Raw genomic sequence first — 19,831 nt, forward strand, 5'->3', positions numbered from 1 at the left:
GGAGTTCAAAATTGCAAGAATGTCTTTACTGACATACGAAGTTCATGATGGACGCATTTTTGGTAAAATTTACAAATTTAAAGAAATTCTGAACTATTTTGTGGATGACACGAATTTAGTTAACTTTATGCTTCATTTGAGTATATGTTTTTCCACGGTTTTAGTTAATTTAACTAGAGTACACAAAAAATTAATAGAGTAAAGGAAACTTTCTCCAAACATAATAATTCCATGAACTAAAATAAAGTTAAATTGGCTTTAGTGAAATAGAGAGTTCACTTTTTTTAGTGCAGTTGTTCATTCTTACTAGTTTTGGGAATCGTACGAAAATCTTCTTTTGCTTTAGTTCATATTGAACTTATGTGTACGGTCATTGAACTTTATACTCACGTTTAGTTCATAAAATTTTTGAGACATACTGTGCCAAATGGGTGCCGCGCGACCTCACATTTGACCAAAAACAACAACGTGTTGATGATTCTGAGCGGTGTTTGCAGCTGTTAACTCGTAATACACCCGAGTTTTTCCATCGATATGTGACAATGGATGAAACATGGCTCCATCACTACACTCCTGAGTCGGCTGAGTGGACAGCGACCGGTGAACCGTCTCCGAAGCGTGGAAAGACTCAAAAGTCCGCTGACAAAGTAATGACCTCTGTTTTTTTTGGGATGTGCATGGAATAATTTTTATCGATTATCTTGAGAAGGGACTATTATATGGCGTTATTGGAGCGTTTGAAGGTCGAAATCGCGGCAAAACGGCCCCATATGAAGAAGAAAAAAGTGTTGTTCCACCAAGACAACGCACCGTGCCACAAGTCATTGAGAACGATGGCAAAAATTCATGAATTGGGCTTCGAATTGCTTCCCCATCCACCGTATTCATCACATCTGGCCCCCAGCTACTTTTTCTTGTTCTCAGACCTCAAAAGGATGCTCGCAGGGAAAAAATTTGGCTGTAATGAAGAGGTGATCGCCGAAACTGAGGCCTTTGAGGAAAAACCGAAGGAGTACTACCAAAATGGTATCACAAAATTGGAAGGTCGTTATAATCGTTGTATCGCTCTTGAAGGGAACTATGTTGAATAATAAAAACGAATTTTGACAAAAAAAAATGTGTTTTTCTTTGTTAATATTAAAAACTTAATTTTCATGTATTTGGGAAAATACACGATTTGGTAAAAATTGCCAAAATATCCACATTTTCCTTGTAAATCGTCACTGGTAACTCTAACACGTGTAAAAATTACTCCAATTGTCCTACACCCAGAAAAACGTTACCCCTTCCGTAAGTTAGGTTAGGTTAGGTTAAGTTAGGTTAGGTTAGGTGGCAGCCCGATGTATCAGGCTCACTTAGACTATTCAGTCCATTGTGATACCACATTGGTGAACTTCTCTCTTATCACTGAGTGCCGATTCCATGTTAAGCCCAATGACAAGGGACCTCCTTTTTATAGCCGAGTCCGAACGGCGTTCCACATCGCAGTGAAACCACTTAGAGAAGCATTGAAACTCTCAGAAATGTCACCAGCATTACTGAGGTGGAATAATCCACCGCTGAAAAACTTTTTGGTGTTCGGTCGAAGCAGGAATCGAACCCACGACCTTGTGTATGCAAGGCGGGCATGCCAACCATTGCACCACGGTGGCTCCCTTCCTAAAGTTAAAGTGAACTGATAGTGAAGAAAATTGAACTTTGTATAGCACCAAAGACATTTTTATTTGTTTGAACGATGCGATTTTCGTCGAATTATGTAGAATGTATTTATTAGTTAACATTTTCCTATATTTTTGTACCCCTATACTACAGAATGGAATGATATGGAATGATTTTATTGAACTTTTTTATTCATTTGGACAAATCTTCCATATTTGTTGTAAACCTTTTACTTCCAAATTAGAACTACTTACCTTCGTTTTTAAATAAAATTTTATGTTATTTATGTCATTTATATAAGCAATGTTTCTTCAATAAAATTCATGTTTTTTTTTAAATATTGAATATATTTATTAAGAATCAACAGAATCGACTGACCTTGAAATATTAGTTTATTATTCCACTATTCCCAATTTCGATGCAATGTTATCAACTGTAAAACGCTTCTTGTGCTTTTCACTTTTAAAAAGTTGCTGCCTAAAGATTTTGTCCTCCTTTTACAATTTCAATACCTACAAATATAAAAAATCATAAACCAATTTTTTCACAACATGTTAGCGTCACTGAATATTACCTAATAATTGAAGATTCCAAAATGAAGACGAATGAAGGGGTTGTTATTCGTCTGGTGTTTTCTTTCTTTATACACCATCACGAACATTGATAGACGTATTGCTTGTTGTTTATTTTTAATAATTTTCAAAAAAAAAAAAATCTCTCCATATATCATAACAACACGATTCCAACTAAAAAAAGAACTCACGCGCAAACATATCGATTACATGATGACAGGTATCGATTACAGGTAGATAAAAGAAATATAGGAAAATTTCCTATATTCTAACAAGTGTGTTTCCTTAAGTTTCGGAAGGATGGAATACTTCCTAGTACGAATGAACTAAAATATTTTTCTATGCCAAGTGTTATTCGTATCTATGATAAGTTTCTATAATAAAGGAAACCAGAATTATCATTTTATAAGAAATTTTACTAAATTTGAGGAAACTTGGTTTTAGTTTGGTTTTTGTTTATTTTTATGAATGCTTTGTTAAAGCCGGTACTAAGATCATTCTTGCGAAAAAAATTTTATAGAAACCATTATTTCGCACATAGAAATCGGTGTTTTTTAGGTAACAGGGAGCGCTATTTAGCAGGGAGCGATATTGAATTATGTTGGTGCTTGCTGCTTGCTATTACCAAATTAACATTTTATTGTTCCTTGGGCAATTAATCTGCTACTCCTTTGATCCTTTATGTATTTTCTGAACAAAAATAGGATCCGTGTTTGTGTTATAAACCCACAAAAATAGTTTTAATAAATAAATTATTTCTTAATTCACATTGCAAATGGCGCCATACTATAAACGTCAGTTTTTCAACTCGAAAAAACAAAGTACCACAAATGGAAAAAATGTCGCTAGTTTTTCGCATTTTTTGGTTTCGTATGGAGTTTCAACGTGAACACCGAACAGAGTACCGGCCTTTATCAGTGAATAAAATTTTCTTGTTCAGTAGTAAATTCTTATACCCAGCGAAGGAAACAGTATTAGTAAAATTTCATGGCTAATTCTAGTTAATGAACTGTTCCTGACTGACAAGTAAATTTTATTATTTCATACAAAAATTTACCTTAATGGAAATAAAATGGCTAAACTAAATTGATGAACATTTTTTCCTTTAGTTTCGAAGACACTTTTTTCTGTGTCTACACTTCTAATACATATCTATCGGCCGATAAATCATTAATACACTTGCGAATTTGCTTCAATATTGGTTCAGATATAAATGTTTCCCATATTGTTTACTAACATTAACCAACTTAAATTTTAAATCTATAGATTTTGTTGAAGTCTAACAAACTTTATCCACACCCTCAAAAAAATCGCTTCTTTAACATATGTTCCAAACATATTTTGCAGGAAGCACATATATTATTGGATACTGGCGAAACATTAATATGTTTGTTTTATGTGAACATATTATATGTTTGGAAGCATTTTGAGCCCAAAAATATTATATGCTTGGAAGAATTTTTCCCAAAGACGATTGTGCTCATTCCCTAACATACTCGTTATTTTCACTTCCACGAAATATTTTAATTCTTGGCACCTTTTTCTGTAATACAAATAATGTTGAAGAAATTATTCACTTTTATAATTTTTTTTTAAATTTTACCTTTCGCCTGCACGGAGAATCGAACCGAGTACCATACAGTTTGTAAGCCAACACACTATCCACTGGGCTACGTAGCTGTTATGGTCACCAGCAGATAATTATCGTTATAAGTTACATTTATATAGCATAGTTTGCAGCGCCCACGAGCCCATGCAAACATAACATTATTTAACAGAAACATACATTAGTTTGCCACGTGGAGCAGTGGTTAGCATGTCTGCCTTGCATGCAAAGGGTCGTGGGTTCAATCCCTGCTCCGACCGAACCATTTTTTTTATTTACACATTTATATTTATACTATATTACATTTTTATAATGAATCTTCGAAATGTGGGTTATTAAAGATTTAAGTCAGAAAATAACAGTGCTTGATATAACCGAAATGGACTGAGCTTTTGGATGAAATATTATTTTTTTATTGCAAAAATAACAATTTTGTAACAAAAAACTGTTTTTGGTATAAAAGTTTGAAATTTTGGAAGGAATTCAAAAAACCTAACAAAAGAAGAACGTGGAGTCGAGTATAAACGTACATAAATAATTTTATAATATACACATACATTTATTTAGGCGTGAACAGTTTTTTACTAGCATTTAACAACATTTTAAATGCATTTAAAACTTATCGTGTTTTGTACTTAATTTTTTTACCTTTAAGGCCGGTATTAAGTTGGCATTATCGCTCTGTTTTGCTTTTTATTATTATACCCTCCATCATAGGATGGGGGTATATTAACTTTATCATTCCGTTTGTAACACATCGAAATATTGCTCTAAGACCCCATAAAGTATATATATATATATATATATATATATATATATATATATATATATATATATATATATATATATATATATATATATATATATATATATATATATATATATATATATATATATATATATATATTCTGGGTCGTGGTGAAATTCTGAGTCGATCTAAGCATGTCCGTCCGTCCGTCCGTCTGTTGAAATCACGCTAACTTCCGAACGAAACAAGCTATCGACTTGAAACTTGGCACAAGTAGTTGTTATCGATGTAGGTCAGATGGTATTGAAAATGGGCCATATCGGTCCATAATTATATATAGCCCCCATATAAACCGATCCCCAGATTTGGCTTGTGGAGCCTCTAAGCGAAGCATATTTCATCCGATCCGGCTGAAATGTGGTACATGGTGTTGGTAGATGGTCTCTAACAATCATGCAAAAATTGGTCCACATCGGTCCATAATTATATATAGCCCCCATATAAACCGATCCCCAGATTTAGCTTGTGGAGCCTCTAAGAGAAGCATATTTCATCCGATCCGGCTGAAATTTTGTACATGATGTTGGTATATGGTCTCTAACAACCATTCAAAAATTGGTCCACATCGGCCCATAATTATATATGGACCCCATATAAACCGATCTCCAGATTTGGCTTGCGAAGCCTCAAAAGAAGCAAATTGCCTCCGATCCGGCTGAAATTTGGTACATGGTATTGGTATATGGTCTCTAACAACTGTGCAAAAATTGGTCAACATCGGTCCATAATTATATATAGCGCCCATATAAACCGATCCTCAGATTTGGGTTGCGGAGCCTCAAAGACAAGCAAATTTCATCCGATCCGCCTGAAATTTGGTACATGATATTGTTATATGGTCTCTAACAACTGTGCAAAAATTGGTCCACATCGGTTCATAATTATATATAGCCCCCATATAAGCCGATCCCCAGATTTGGCTTGCGAAGTCTCCAAGAGAAGCAAATTTCATCCAATCCGGTTGTAATTTTGAACATGGTGTTAGTATATGATCTTTAATAACCGTGCCAGAATTAGTCCATATCGGTCCATAATTATATATAGCAAAATTCATCCGATCCGGTTCAAATTAGGCACGTGGTGTTAGTATATGGTCGCTAACAACCATACAACAATTGGTCCAATCACACAAAAATTGGTCCATATCGGTTCAAAATCATGGTTGCCACTAGAGCAAAAAATAATCTACCAAAATTTTATTTATATAGAAAATTTTGTCAAAATTTTATTTCTTGAGAAAATTTTGTTAAAATTTTATTCGGTTCATAATAAAATTTTCATCATTGTCAAAATTTTATTTCTATAGATAATTTTGTTCAAATTTTATTCGGTTCATAATCATGGTTGCCACTCGAGCCAAAAATAATCTACCAAGATTTTATTTCTATAGAATATTTTGTCAAAAGTCTATTTCTATAGAAAATTTTGTTAAAATTTTATTTCCGTAGAAATTTTTGTCAAAATTTTCTTTCTATAGAAAATTTTGTCAAAATTTTTATTTCTATAGAAAATTTTATTTCTATAGAACATTTTGTTAAAATTTTATTTCTGTAGAAAATTTTGTCAAAAATTTCTCAAACTGAATTATATACGTATTGGATCGATCTTTTTTGATTTAATATATACCACGTATGGACTTACATACAATTTAGGAGATGGTGTTAGGAGGTTTTAAGATACCTTGCCATCGGCAAGCGTTACCGCAACTTAAGTAATTCGATTGTGGATGGCAGTGTTTAGAAGAAGTTTCTACGCAATCCATGATGGAGGGTACATAAGCTTCGGCCTGGCCGAACTTACGGCCGTATATACTTGTTTGATTTAATATATACCACGTATGGACTTACATACAATTTAGAAGATGGTGTTAGGAGGTTTTAAGATACCTTGCCATCGGCAAACGTTACCGGAACTTAAGTAAATCGATTGTAGATGGCAGTGTTTAGAAGAAGTTTCTACGCAATCCATGATGGAGGGTACATAAGCTTCGGCCTGGCCGAACTTACGGCCGTATATACTTGTTTTTTTTTTTTTTAATTTCCTTTGACTGAATATTTTGACGTACTCCTCGTCAGTTCCGATTTCTTTTAACGAACCAAGAAAAAATTGTGCCCATAATGCCAAAATGATAAAAAAACACATGTCCACACATACATACAATGCTGCTCTCAAGGCGAAAACACATGCTGTTCTTTTTTCAAATGTCTATTCTCTTGGTCTATTCTCTTTACTCCGAATACTCATTCTAATATTAAAGTTAAATAATAATAAAAATAGTAATGCTTACGTCTAAGCATATCAAATTTTTGGTTTTCCGAAACAACATACAAGCGGTTTCACAGAAATTACTCTCTTTTCATACTCTCGCTGTGTTATATTGATATCTTTCGTCAACCCTACCGGTTTCCATCTCTATTTCTTTCTCTATACTCTCTCTGTCGCTTTGGATAAAATATCACAACATATGTATGTTTAGTCGAAATTTGTAAATTTATATATGTTTGCATTCACACATATGATTTTTATGAAACATTTATGCCCCAAACATAATATATTCTAACATATTAACATAGATGTCCCAAACATTTTGTTTAAGTGGGGGCAAAACTTTTCCCACTTTTACTTTAATTATTTATATGTTAACTTCATTTGCTAATTTTAGTTATTTTCATTTTTTCCTTGTTTACCGTCTGTCCGCTTTACCGTTACAATACCTTTTGATTTTTTAAAACACTATTATTTTATTCAATTTCAATGTTTCACTAAATTTTGTTTATTATTTTGTGTTTTCAATTCAATTATGTTTTGTTATTTGTACAATATATTTGGTTTCTCAATTTTATTACAATTTGATATTTTGGTTATATGTAATTTTTCCACTTGTCTTCTTCTTTTTTGTTGCGAACCGATTGAAGTTAATGATGACGATCAACTAACAACTCGCTTCCCTTTATATGTTTAAAGGGTCATAAGGAGAGGAGATGACAGCTTTAACAACAACAACAATGACATCGATTGTTATCGATGACAAGAATGAAGATGTTGTTGTTGTTAATGTAAGTAGCCAAAATGAAATTAAAAGAATGTTGAAATGAGACAACGTGTATTAGAGTGGATCGTATTTGTAGCGAATTTTAAAGAAAGTTAAAATCATTAATTTGTTGAAAAGAAAAAGACAAGTAAAATGAATGTAGAATTGACGTCAATTCAGAATATATGAAATAAAGAAAATGCAAGTAATGAAATTAATAATGAAAAACAATAATAAATGAGAAAAATGTATGAAAAAAAAGAAAGGCTATACAACAGTTCTGTTTAATGTCGTTGGGCATTAAACATGCCGGCCTCCCAGTGATGTGTTACCAAATTTGTCCAATGGGACCGCTGAATGTGTATCCAAGTGCCGTTTTGATGGCCATGATGTTGGGAACAGTTGTTTCGATTGAGCCGTTGCGCCATAAGTCGGTGAAATAGTCTGAACCCAATTCGATGTCTATCGGAGTGTTGCATTTGAAGTCAGGGTCAGCCAATGTGTCGAGTGAGAAGTCCTTATCCGGATTAGCTAATATAGGTCCGTCATAGGGCTTTCGGGGGAGGTCGTTGGTCATAAGCGCTCGGATTTCTTTTGTCCATTTGAAACGTGCAAGACGGCCTGACAAACGAATTTTGGCGAAACGTGTGTCACGATATGTAAAGGTCGGAAGCTGCAGTGATGACTGAAGGTTGCAAGAAATCCGAGACACAGTAGCACTGAAGTTCAAGATCGCCCGGCAGGTATGCCATATATACGGTTCCTGTGGAAAAGCCACATGAACTTGAACCGTGGGGACAAGAACTTTGGACCACTTGAACGGCACATGAGGTTGCTGTATCAATCTGAATTCTGATTGGCTGCGTTGAGGTCTCTTGGCTGAATTTGAAAGTCGACTAGGTGTTCGGGATTTCCGTTCCTGTGAAGTTGAATCTCTATCGGTTGACAGGCTTCGTCGGCGTACAGATTCCCGAGGGCTAGGTCTTTCTTCACGTTGTAGAGGTCGGTTGTCACGTGGTTGAGGTCGTTCAACACATGGTCTTGTCTCCGCCCGTTTCTCAGACTTGGCGTGCATTTCCTTGACTTGTGGTGCGTAATGTAGCAGCGTGTTGTGTCTGGCATTGCATATCTGGCAGCTTAGCTTAGTAGGACAATCACGGCGTGTGTGAGAGCAAGCGAGGCAGTTAATGCAGTAAAAATACTGACAAACTATTTCAAAACGCTCGGATGGTCCTTGGCTCAGAAACTTATGACAGGTCTTGATGGGATGATCTTGTTTACAAAGGCCACATGAATAAATCCATCCCTTTGGTCTGTTGCTTTGCCGATCAGTGGTTGGTTGTTTGGCTGCCATTTCTGAAAAGATGAACGTGTATAGTGCGGATTGTAGCTAATTTATGTATGTATTTAATTGGAGAGAAGAGGAATCAATTTAGTTATAGGTCTTCGAATGACCCCATTGGATGTCTTAAGGTCAACTACACGGCTATTATCGTCTGATCCTGGATAAAGATGAATAATTCTTCCTAGTTTCCAGTTATTCGGAGGAAGTCTGTCATCCTTGATTATTACGAGGTCATGAATTTTCACATTTTCTTGCTGTCTCTTCCACTTATACCTACGGTGTAATTCTCTCAGATATTCAGTTTTCCATCGTTGACAAAACTGCTGAGAAATTATCTTCAAACGCTTCCAACGGTTGGCAAGCGTGATATTGTCTGAAGATAGGTCTGGTTCCGCAGGAGATAAAATTGGGGCACCAATTAGAAAATGTCCCGGTGTAAGTGGAGAGAGGTCATTTGGGTCATCACTAGCGGGACTTAGAGGTCTCGAATTGAGGCAGCTTTCGATACGAGCTAAAATCGTTGAAAGTTCCTCAAAAGTGAAGGTCATGTCAGGAATCGCCTTTTTTAGGTGGGACTTAAAGGATTTCACCCCGGCCTCCCATAGTCCGCCCATATGTGGGGCACCGGGTGGAATGAAATTCCATTCAATGTCCTGAGATGAATGTCGAGTGATAAGGTCGGATTGTAAATGTCTGAAGAACTCTATCCGATCTTTTTTCAGCATTTCTGCTGCTCCCGTGAAGTTGGTTCCGTTGTCCGAAAACATTTTTGCAGGACAACCCCGTCTACCAATAAATCGGGCAAATGCAGCGAGAAAAGCTTGGGTCGAGAGGTCGCTAGTGGCCTCCAAATGTACGGCTTTGGTCGAAAAGCATACAAAGATGCACACGTAACCTTTTGTAATGAGGCATGCTCTACCTGTATAATTTCGAATATTAAAAGGTCCGGCAAAGTCAACTCCGGTGTTTTGAAAAGGTCTTGTGAAAGTACTGCGTTCAGGAGGTAGAGAAGCCATGATCTGGTTTCTCGTATGTTTTTTGTACAAAATGCAAGTCTTGCAGTGATTTATGACAAATTTCACAAGAGGTTTAAGTCGAAAGATCCAAAATTCTGTTCTTAAAATACGAATCATCAGTTGACTGCCGCCGTGTAAAGTCGATTTATGAGTATGCTCAACAAGTAATCGTGCAAGTCGGCAATCATGGGGAATCAAGATGGGATGTCGTTCATTAAATGTCAAAGATGGCGATTTTGTAAGACGTCCATTTGATCTCATAATGCCAAAGGTATCTACGAATGGGTTCAATGTCAAAAGTGAGCTGGTTGAAGCTATCTGAAGCTTTTTCGAAAGTTGAGTATATTCCTCTCCAAAATTATGTCGTTGTGTTATTATGATAAGTCGAGTTTTAACGAATTTAATTTCATCGGATGAAATTTCAGTAGAAGTTGATCGAAGGTGTATTCTTTTGGAACCTGTATTTCTCCAAAACCGAAATAGATAAGAGAGAACCCGGTAAGCTCGAGAAAGACTAGAAAATCGTTCCAATGGATCTTCATAGGTCGTTGTGAAAAATGTCTTAACCGGTTTTATTTCCAAAGTCGTTTCAACCATTTGTTTGGGAACCGGCCAGCGGCTTTTTGGTTCTTTCAACCAGGAAGGTCCGTACCACCACAGGTCGTAAGTCTGTAGGTCAGTTGACGAACACCCCCTTGTAGCGATGTCTGCTGGGTTATATCGAGACTCTACATGTCGCCAGTTTGAGGTTCCTACTTTTTCTGTAATTTCCGCCACCCTATTTCCCACGAAAGTGTTCCAAGTACAAGAAGGTCGATTTAGCCATGATAGAACAATCGTTGAGTCGGTCCAGAAATGTAGGTCATATGAGGTCAACTGTAAACGTGGCACTGTAGAAGACACCAAAGTCGAGAGTAAAACTGCGCCACAAAGTTCAAGTCTCGGCAACGACAGCTTTTTGATGGGGGCTACACGAGTTTTAGCAACTAGTAAATGGCACTTTATGTCATTCCCCGTTTCAAGTCGGATGTATAAAGTCGCAGCATAAGCTTTCTCCGAAGAGTCGCAAAACCCATGTAGTTCTACCTTGGATTCTGGAGTGAATTGTACCCAGCGAGGTATTTTGACACTTTGAATGTCAGGACAGGTCTTTAGGAAATTTTGCCATGTTATACAGGTCAGTGGTGTTAGCCCATCGTCCCATCCGACTTTGTCCAGCCAGATTTGCTGCATGATGAGCTTGGCGACGACTATAATTGGCGCTAACCAGCCACATGGGTCAAAAAATCGAGCTATGGTTGAAAGAACCTCTCGTTTAGTATACGAGGGTTTAATTATAATTTCAGGTTGGGGAAATGAAAATGAGTCCGCTTTAATGTCCCATTTTATCCCTAAGGTCTTGGTTCCAATATTTTCGGACAAAGTCAGGCAATCTAATGATAGAAGTTTTTCTTCAGGAAGGTCTTTGATGACTTGAGGATCATTGGAAGTCCATTTCATGAGGTCAAACCCGGCAGATAGTAACGCACTTTCTAGTTGCTTTCTAGAAATGATTGCCTCATTGACCGTATGCCCTCCTGCTAGAACATCGTCAACGTACATGTTTTCCTCTAAAACTTTAGCAGCCAAAGGATGAGAATGTCGAACGTCTTCAGCTAGCTGTAGTAAGGTCCTTATTGCCAAAAATGGGGCACAATTGACTCCAAAGGTCACTGTTTGAAGTTCAAAGTCCTCAATTGGGTCCTTAGGGGATTTCCGAAACAATATTCGCTGATATTGAGTTTGTGATGGGTCGACTAGTATCTGACGATACATTTTGGTAATGTCCGCGTTGTAGACATATTTGAAAAGTCTCCACTTCAAAGTCTGTAGAACGAGGTCCTGCTGAAGAATAGGTCCAGGGTACAAAATGTCGTTAAGACTTTTCTTGTTAGAAGTCGGAGACGACGCGTTGAAGACAACTCGCAATTTAGTTGTAACACGGTCTGGTTTTATCACCGCGTGGTGAGGCAAATAGTAGTTAGGTCTTTTCTGAATCTCAGAATGATGTATCTTTCTCATATGTCCTAGGTCCAGGTATTCAAGTATTACTTGGTCATACTGATGTTTGATGTCAGGCTTCGTACTGAGCATCTTTTCCATCCGTAGAAACTGAGCCATTGCTATACTACGCGAATGTCCAATTTCTTCACCATTTTTGAATGGAAGGGTAACAACGAATCTTCCTGAACTGTTTCGGTAGGTCGTAGTTTGGAAGATTGTTTCGCAGGTCTTGTCCTCTTCTGACCTCAAAATGGGTTTTGGGGTCTCCTCCACCTCCCAAAATTGTGTGAGGATTTTATCGAGGGCAACTGCATTGAAAAGCGATATCTCATTTTTTGATTCAGTCGATTTCTCCACTGGTCCCCCCACAATCCAGCCAAATACTGTCTTTTGTGCCAAAAGTGAGCCGAGTGGACGAATCGGAGCTGCTACGTCAAAAATTGAGGGACCTAGGTCAAGTCCTATGAGAATATCAATTGATTGGCTTACGTAAAAGTACGGATCTGCCAAGGGTTGTTCAAATGTACTGATGTCGATGTCTAGGTCTTTAGGCGGCAAATTAAATGGTAAGGTCTTTAGAACTGGAGCCAAAACATCTAGTTTGAAATTGGGTTCCACCTTTGAGCACAGTGTGAAAATACAAGCCTGGGTTGATGTTTCAGTCACTGTTGGACTCAAACCTGAGACATGCACTAAGTTCCGCTTGGTCGGAAGTCTAAGTCGGTTTTTCAATTTGTCGGAGATAAAAGTCGATTGAGATCCGGGATCTATGATCGCTCTAGCTTCGTATCTCTGACCATTCGATTCTATTTCAACAAGGGCTGTGAAGAGTAATGTCTCTCTAGACTGAGGTCTAAGCGCAGGTCGATTAGCCTCTCGGAGAGCTAAAGTCGTGATGTGAGGTTGTTCAGTATCTGGTATGGACTGTATAGTTGTTGTAAAGGCTTGAGCACTGGTACTAGGTCGTACGCTGGCGTCTTGTTCAAGTGACATGGTCGATGCGCCATTACCTTTGTGTAAAAGTGTGTGATGTCGTTGATTGCAAGTTCGGCAGTTATAGTTACTTTTGCAATCTTTGATGTGGTGGTCTGCTGTGAGACAATTGAAACATGATCGACTAGTTTTTACAAAATGAATACGATCATTTATGTTCTTTTCTAAAAATTTAGGGCATTTTCCCAAAGTGTGACTTTCTTTGCAAAGTTGGCATGTTACTGTGGTGAGAGGTTGAGGTGTTTTTTTTGAATTAGGTCTCATTTTAGTTTTTTCTTCTATTTTCGTCTGGAAAGTATGAATGCGCCGATCTTTTGGATTGTATGTCTTTTCCTGAGGTTTGCTGTTTGATTTTGAGGTCGACGGCTGAACATTGCCTACGGATTCTAAAGTCTTGAACTTTTGGGTCAAGAAATCATCAAAATTACGCCATGAAGGCATTTGAGAACTGTCGTCTAGATTCTTTTCGAAGTCCTCCAAATAATTTCTCGGTAATTTCTGAGAGCATAAATATATTAAAATCGGATCCCATGACGTGGTAATGATGTCCAAGGTCTTTAAAGTCTGTAAACATCCAGTTACTGTGCGTTGAAGCAATTTAAGTGATGAACTTGAATGTACAGATACGGCGGGGAGGTCAAATAATATACGAATTTGCTCATTGACTTGCATACGCTTGTTTTCGTAGCGATCTGCTAGACTTTTCCAAGCGATGTCAAAGCCTTCGTTAACAAGTGGTACGTGGGATATAATTTCTCGCGCCTCACCTCCAGTTTTCTGATTCAAATGGTAAAGTTTTTCAACCCCACTAAGTCTCGGATTTTTAATGTAAATTGCCGAGAAAAGGTCGCGAAATGTTGGCCAGGTCTTGTAGCTGCCATAGAAAACGTCCGTATCGCATGGCGGTAATTTTATGGCATATTCATGTGATCTGTCAAAGCCCGCTGGGCTGGGGGCTGAAAGTCTCTCTGATTTCTCTGGAGGATGGTTGAGGGAAGAAAGAGCTTCTTTTTCTGCGTTGAGTGAGCTGACAACAAGTTTGTAGGACGACAGAGCCTTTCGATAAGTTTCGCGCAAAATTTTTAAATCAATTGGTTTTTCTCCTTCTGGTGCCTTATAGTCTCTACATATCTCATACGACCTTTGAACTTGGGTCCATAAATGGTCCACATGAACGCGTAACACGTCTAGAGAGTGCACATCTTTTTCGGCAGGTCTATTGGATTCAGCCTGCTCGAAGTCCATAAGGTCGTTAAAGGCATTAGTAAATTTCTCAGAAACGCTCATTTCGAAAAAGTAGGTCGAAATAAAAAAGAATCGAAAAAATCCCACGAAATATCAATATTATAGGTCAACTGGCGTTGGTATGTTGAAAATTTATCAGAAAATCGAAAAATTTCAAATTAAAAATTTCCAAAAATGTCCCCGCAAAATTTCAAAAAAGGTCCGATCTGGCAACCCAATTTACCGATTCGCCAATATGTAAACAAATGAGTCGATGAGAGCGACTAAATCGGGACGAAGAGGAAAGCAAAAGTGATTGTACTTACTCCGTTGTTTTTTTTTTTTTGCGAGTGTGGAGAATTGGAGTCTCTTTGTTGTACTCGTTGAGAGGTCTTGATAAATAAACGGAGGTCTACAAGAAAAAGAGAAAATCACTTTGAGGTCAACACTTTTGAAAATTTTGTTTTGGAATTTACAGTTAGAATTTACAGTTGCTTTTTACAAAACGTCACTTATTTTGAAATCTTGATTTGCACTTATGTAATGTCACACAACTTTATTTGGTTTATTTGCTTTAACTGCTTTTATGTATTTTATTTCACAGGTCACAATTTTTTATTTCACAAAAATTTGCAATTTTCCAAAAAAGATGTCACTGGACCTTGCACAAGTTACTTTTCTTTCACTTTTTGTCTATGTCACTTTTTCCTTTACAAGATTTCAAAAATATTAACTAATTTTTTCCTCAAGATAATTTTCAGTCACCAACAATTTACTAATTTTTTCCTTTTTATTATTATATATATTTTTTTTTTTTTTTACTACAGTATGTCTTTCACCACAGATTTTGTTTTTGTTGTTAATTCACATAAATGTCAATGTCACACACTTTTAATTTTTAAAAAGAAAAATTTTATATAAATTATTTCATTTAATTTTCCATTAATGGAGTTAGGTCAATTTGCATTTTACCAAAGCTCAAACTTGTTGCACAAACAAATTTCTATGTGAGTTATTGTTCACAAAGGTCACTTGAACAATTAACTAAAACACTTATTCGGTTCGATTAGGACCAAATGTTTAAGTGGGGGCAAAACTTTTCCCACTTTTACTTTAATTATTTATATGTTAACTTCATTTGCTAATTTTAGTTATTTTCATTTTTTCCTTGTTTACCGTCTGTCCGCTTTACCGTTACAATACCTTTTGATTTTTTAAAACACTATTATTTTATTCAATTTCAATGTTTCACTAAATTTTGTTTATTATTTTGTGTTTTCAATTCAATTATGTTTTGTTATTTGTACAATATATTTGGTTTCTCAATTTTATTACAATTTGATATTTTGGTTATATGTAATTTTTCCACTTGTCTTCTTCTTTTTTGTTGCGAACCGATTGAAGTTAATGATGACGATCAACTAACAACTCGCTTCCCTTTATATGTTTAAAGGGTCATAAGGAGAGGAGATGACAGCTTTAACAACAACAACAATGACATCGATTGTTATCGATGACAAGAATGAAGATGTTGTTGTTGTTAATGTAAGTAGCCAAAATGAAATTAAAAGAATGTTGAAATGAGACAACGTGTATTAGAGTGGATCGTATTTGTAGCGAATTTTAAAGAAAGTTAAAATCATTAATTTGTTGAAAAGAAAAAGACAAGTAAAATGAATGTAGAATTGACGTCAATTCAGAATATATGAAATAAAGAAAATGCAAGTAATGAAATTAATAATGAAAAACAATAATAAATGAGAAAAATGTATGAAAAAAAAGAAAGGCTATACAACAGTTCTGTTTAATGTCGTTGGGCATTAAACACATTTAGTGTTAGTTTAGGAACATTGCATGTTTGCACTTAAATATATTGTGTTTTAAAATTGTGCCCGAAACACACTTTGTTTATATCGGAACATATGAAAAACATATTTTTCTAAGAGTGCAGATCGTGTCAGATTTACGGATTTGATATGATATCGAAAATGTGGATCTACAAAGTAGTGCAGGCCCCGCTCGACATTAGACTTTCCTTACTTGTTTTTTATTAAATTTTGGACACGTATCTTGGAAATGTTTCTCTCTCCGTTAAAGTCGTATGTCTTTGAAGTAAGGCCCAATTTCCTTAAAGTAAATAAAAATATTTTTGATTACAAGAAATCGTATTTAAATTAACCGATATATCGAATCTTAAGATTTCACATAAAATCACTTCAAATATAGGCTAAGACTTATTGTGAGGATTTTAAATATTTGGTCTAATTTTTTTGTTGGACTACACACAAAGAAAATTTCATTAAAATTGAGCCAACGAAAATATTTCATTGATATAACGAAACATTTTCATTAAGACAATGAAAATATTCGTTAATAGTACGAAAATTTTCGTTGACTAACAGAATATTCATTATGGTAACGAAAAATTTCGTTATATTAACGAATTTGTTTCATTGGCTCAATTTTAATGACACATTTCATTAATATAACGAATTTTTTTCTACCAGTGTATGAATATATTTTTTACAATATTTTTTACTTCAAAGTATTTGTTGGTATTTGGATTGTAATACTGACATTTGCTGGTTCTATATCGCAAATGGAGAATGAAAATTCGAAAAATGAGAACTACATTCTAATTGTAATCTTACTTTATATATCCCAGATTTATAGATAGATAGGTCTTTATTTATTGTAAAGGAGTCGAGTCCGTCGCTCGGAATCAATACCACTATCCTTAAGAGAAAGTCAAAATCAATTAAATGAATTCAAGTAAACTTTTTTTTGAGTGTAAAATTTCGTTTGAATGATTTTTTTAATACGATTATCTAAGTGGAATTTCCTTATTAATATCTTGTCGTTAATGATATCGAGATGAAATGGCCACCCCCTCTAAAGCGACTTCTACATGTCATCACATTCAGTCATTGGATTTTCTTACCAATTTTTTTAGTTAATTCCTTTTTCGATGTTTTGTTTTCAATAATCGCCCCCTAGATTGTTTGTGTTGTTTTTCCTTTTTGTATATCGGCCAATTTGCGTCAGTCCATACATGCAACCGAAAAACAAACGTAAAATCCACTAGCGCCCCAAATAAACCAAAACAGACATACCCCACACCCACTTAGCAAAGCGGGACGCAGAGGAGATTGTGGACCGGCATACTCAATATCCGATTGGAATGGAAACATCATGGACCCCCCCTCACCGTTGGTACCTAATGACACTCTAATAATTATTCAAGCTCTACGACCAATCAATGAGCACAAATCGAACTTTGCTTTTCCGATTTTACGATCTGAGGATAGACAATCGCAAATTTTCTACCATGGCCGTCTGTCTGAAAGACCCACGGATCGTTGAGAATAATCTCCCATGTACATCTTTGAGTATTGTGCGTTCATATGAGGTTTTTGGCAAAACAAGAAAATTTTGTTTTTTTTTAATCTCAATGAAAACTGCATGAAGAAAATAAGCTGGCAAAAAAACAACAAGATATTCATCCCCGGCGTTTGTCCGTCCATCCTGGCGTTTGTCTGAATATACCAACGATAGAAGCACATATTTCTTCTCATTTTCAATGGAATACGGAAAATCACAAACAAGTTCTCTTCTTTTTTTGTTATTCTTGGTTGAAACAAAATAAAAAAACACAGAATGCATTGCATTACAAATCACTGAACGGGTCAATAGGTTTCATGTTGGCGTCAAGGATGCAATCATCAATTTCTCTACAGGCCAAATTTGGGTTTATTTACGCACACACACACACACTCAGTGATTCAAAATAATAATATATGATCGATAATGGTTGGCGAGGGGAGAGAGGTGTGTACAAATTTGGCCATTAATTAATTTCTCGGGGTACTAAATTATATTTTCATAAAAACACAATTGAGTAAACAAAAATAAAAACATTTGTCACAAATATTCAATTTCCTATAAAGAATTTTGCCAACAAAAATGCTGAAATGAAAAAACAATAACGCAATCCTAAATAAAAGTGACTAAGGCCTAAAGAAGGGTGAGACCGACTATATAATACCCTAAGCGTACAATCACAATATTTGTTGATCCAATTAATTTGTTTTCAATAATCGCCCCCTACATTGTTTGTCGTGCTTTTCCGTTTTTAAATCGGCCAATTTAAGTCAGTCAGCATGGGGAGTACACTAACTTTGTCATTCCGTTTGTAACACAATGAAAACCAGATCTTTGACTCCCTAAAGTATATATATATATTAAAGGTCTGGTGAAATTCTGATTCGGTCTAGCGATGTCCGTCCGTCCGCTAACTTCCGAAAGAAACAAGCTATCGACTTGAATTTTTGTTATTAATATAGGTCAGATGGCATTGCAAATCGGCTATATCGGACCACTTTTGGATATAGCCCCCATATAAATCGACCCCTACTCTTCTTGGAACAGGAAATTTCGTCCGATTTAATACTTGTCAGTATATCTCCTTTTACTATGGTGCCAAGATTTGATTTGCGGAGCCAATAATAAATTATGAGTCGATCTAAGCATGTCCGTCCGTCTGTTGAAATCACGCTATCTTCCGAACAAAACAAGCTATCCACTTGAAACTCGGTAGTTGTTATTGATGTAGGTAGGTCTCTAACAACCATGCAAAAATTGGTCCATATCGGTCCATAAATATCTATAGCCCCCACATTAACCGATCGCCAGATTTGGTTTTGGAGGAGCAAATCTCATCCGATTCAGTTGAAATTTTGTATTTTGTATAAGCATATGGGCACTTTTGGTACGTGGTGTTAGTATATGGTCTCTAACAACCATGCAAAAATTAGTCCATATCGGTTCACAATTAAATATAGCCTATATATAATCCGATTCCCACGTTTGGCCTCCGGAGCCTCTTGGAGGAGCAAAATTCATCCGATCCGGTTGAAATTTTGTACGTGGTGTTATAATGAGGTCTCCAACAACCATGCTCAAATTGGTCCATAATTAGATGGTATATAGCACCCATATAAACCGATCCACAGATTTGACCTCCGTATCCTCTTGGAGGAGCAAATCTTCATCCGATTCAGTTGAAACTTGGTACATTGTGTTTGTATGTGGCCGCTAACAACCATGCCAAACTAGGTCATTATCGGTCTATAGTTATATACAGCAATCCCTCGATTTACATCGTCGTATTTTTGTTTTTGTTCCATCCAACTTCGATTTACGTCGCCATTCGATTTACGTCGTCGATTTTTTGCAAACACCTCCCATAAGTGAAATAAGTACCAACGATGATGACGTAGAAATATTTATTTCTGAAATTCTTACCGAAAACTTCGATTTACGTCGCCATTCGATTTACGTCGTCGATTTTTTGCAAACACCTCCCATAAGTGAAATAAGTACCAACGATGATGACGTAGAAATATTTATTTCTGAAATTCTTACCGAAAATTCGTCACATTCTGATGGAAGTGGCGATGTTTTTATACCCTAAACCATATAGTGGTCAGGGTATAATAACTTTGATCTGCCAAAAAATGTGCCGACCAGAAGTA

General features: G+C 36.1%; 2 protein-coding genes across 2 annotated transcripts; both read right to left on the reverse strand.

The window, feature by feature from the left end:
* Positions 1–7,415: 7,415 nt before the first annotated feature.
* Positions 7,416–14,980, reverse strand: LOC142234415 (uncharacterized). The gene is made up of 2 exons (XM_075305539.1): positions 14,624–14,980; positions 7,416–9,032 (listed from the first exon to the last, which is right to left on the reverse strand). Exon 2 carries the CDS (start codon positions 9,028–9,030, stop codon positions 8,005–8,007), a length of 1,026 nt encoding a protein of 341 aa, XP_075161654.1. The 5' UTR covers positions 9,031–9,032; positions 14,624–14,980; the 3' UTR covers positions 7,416–8,004.
* On the reverse strand, positions 9,084–14,360 carry LOC142235400 (uncharacterized). Its single transcript, XM_075306654.1, has one exon. The coding sequence runs from the start codon at positions 14,358–14,360 to the stop codon at positions 9,084–9,086; it is 5,277 nt and encodes a 1,758-aa protein (XP_075162769.1).
* Positions 14,981–19,831: the final 4,851 nt, after the last annotated feature.

The sequence above is a fragment of the Haematobia irritans genome, chromosome 4 (genome assembly GCF_050003625.1).
Source record: "Haematobia irritans isolate KBUSLIRL chromosome 4, ASM5000362v1, whole genome shotgun sequence".
NCBI classification, from domain to species: Eukaryota; Metazoa; Arthropoda; class Insecta; order Diptera; family Muscidae; genus Haematobia; species Haematobia irritans.

Coding starts and splice junctions, on each gene's coding strand:
- LOC142235400 (XM_075306654.1), bottom strand. CDS start 14,360: ATGAGCGTTTCTGAGAAATTTACTAATGCCTTTAACGACCTTATGGAC.
- LOC142234415 (XM_075305539.1), bottom strand. CDS start 9,030: ATGGCAGCCAAACAACCAACCACTGATCGGCAAAGCAACAGACCAAAG.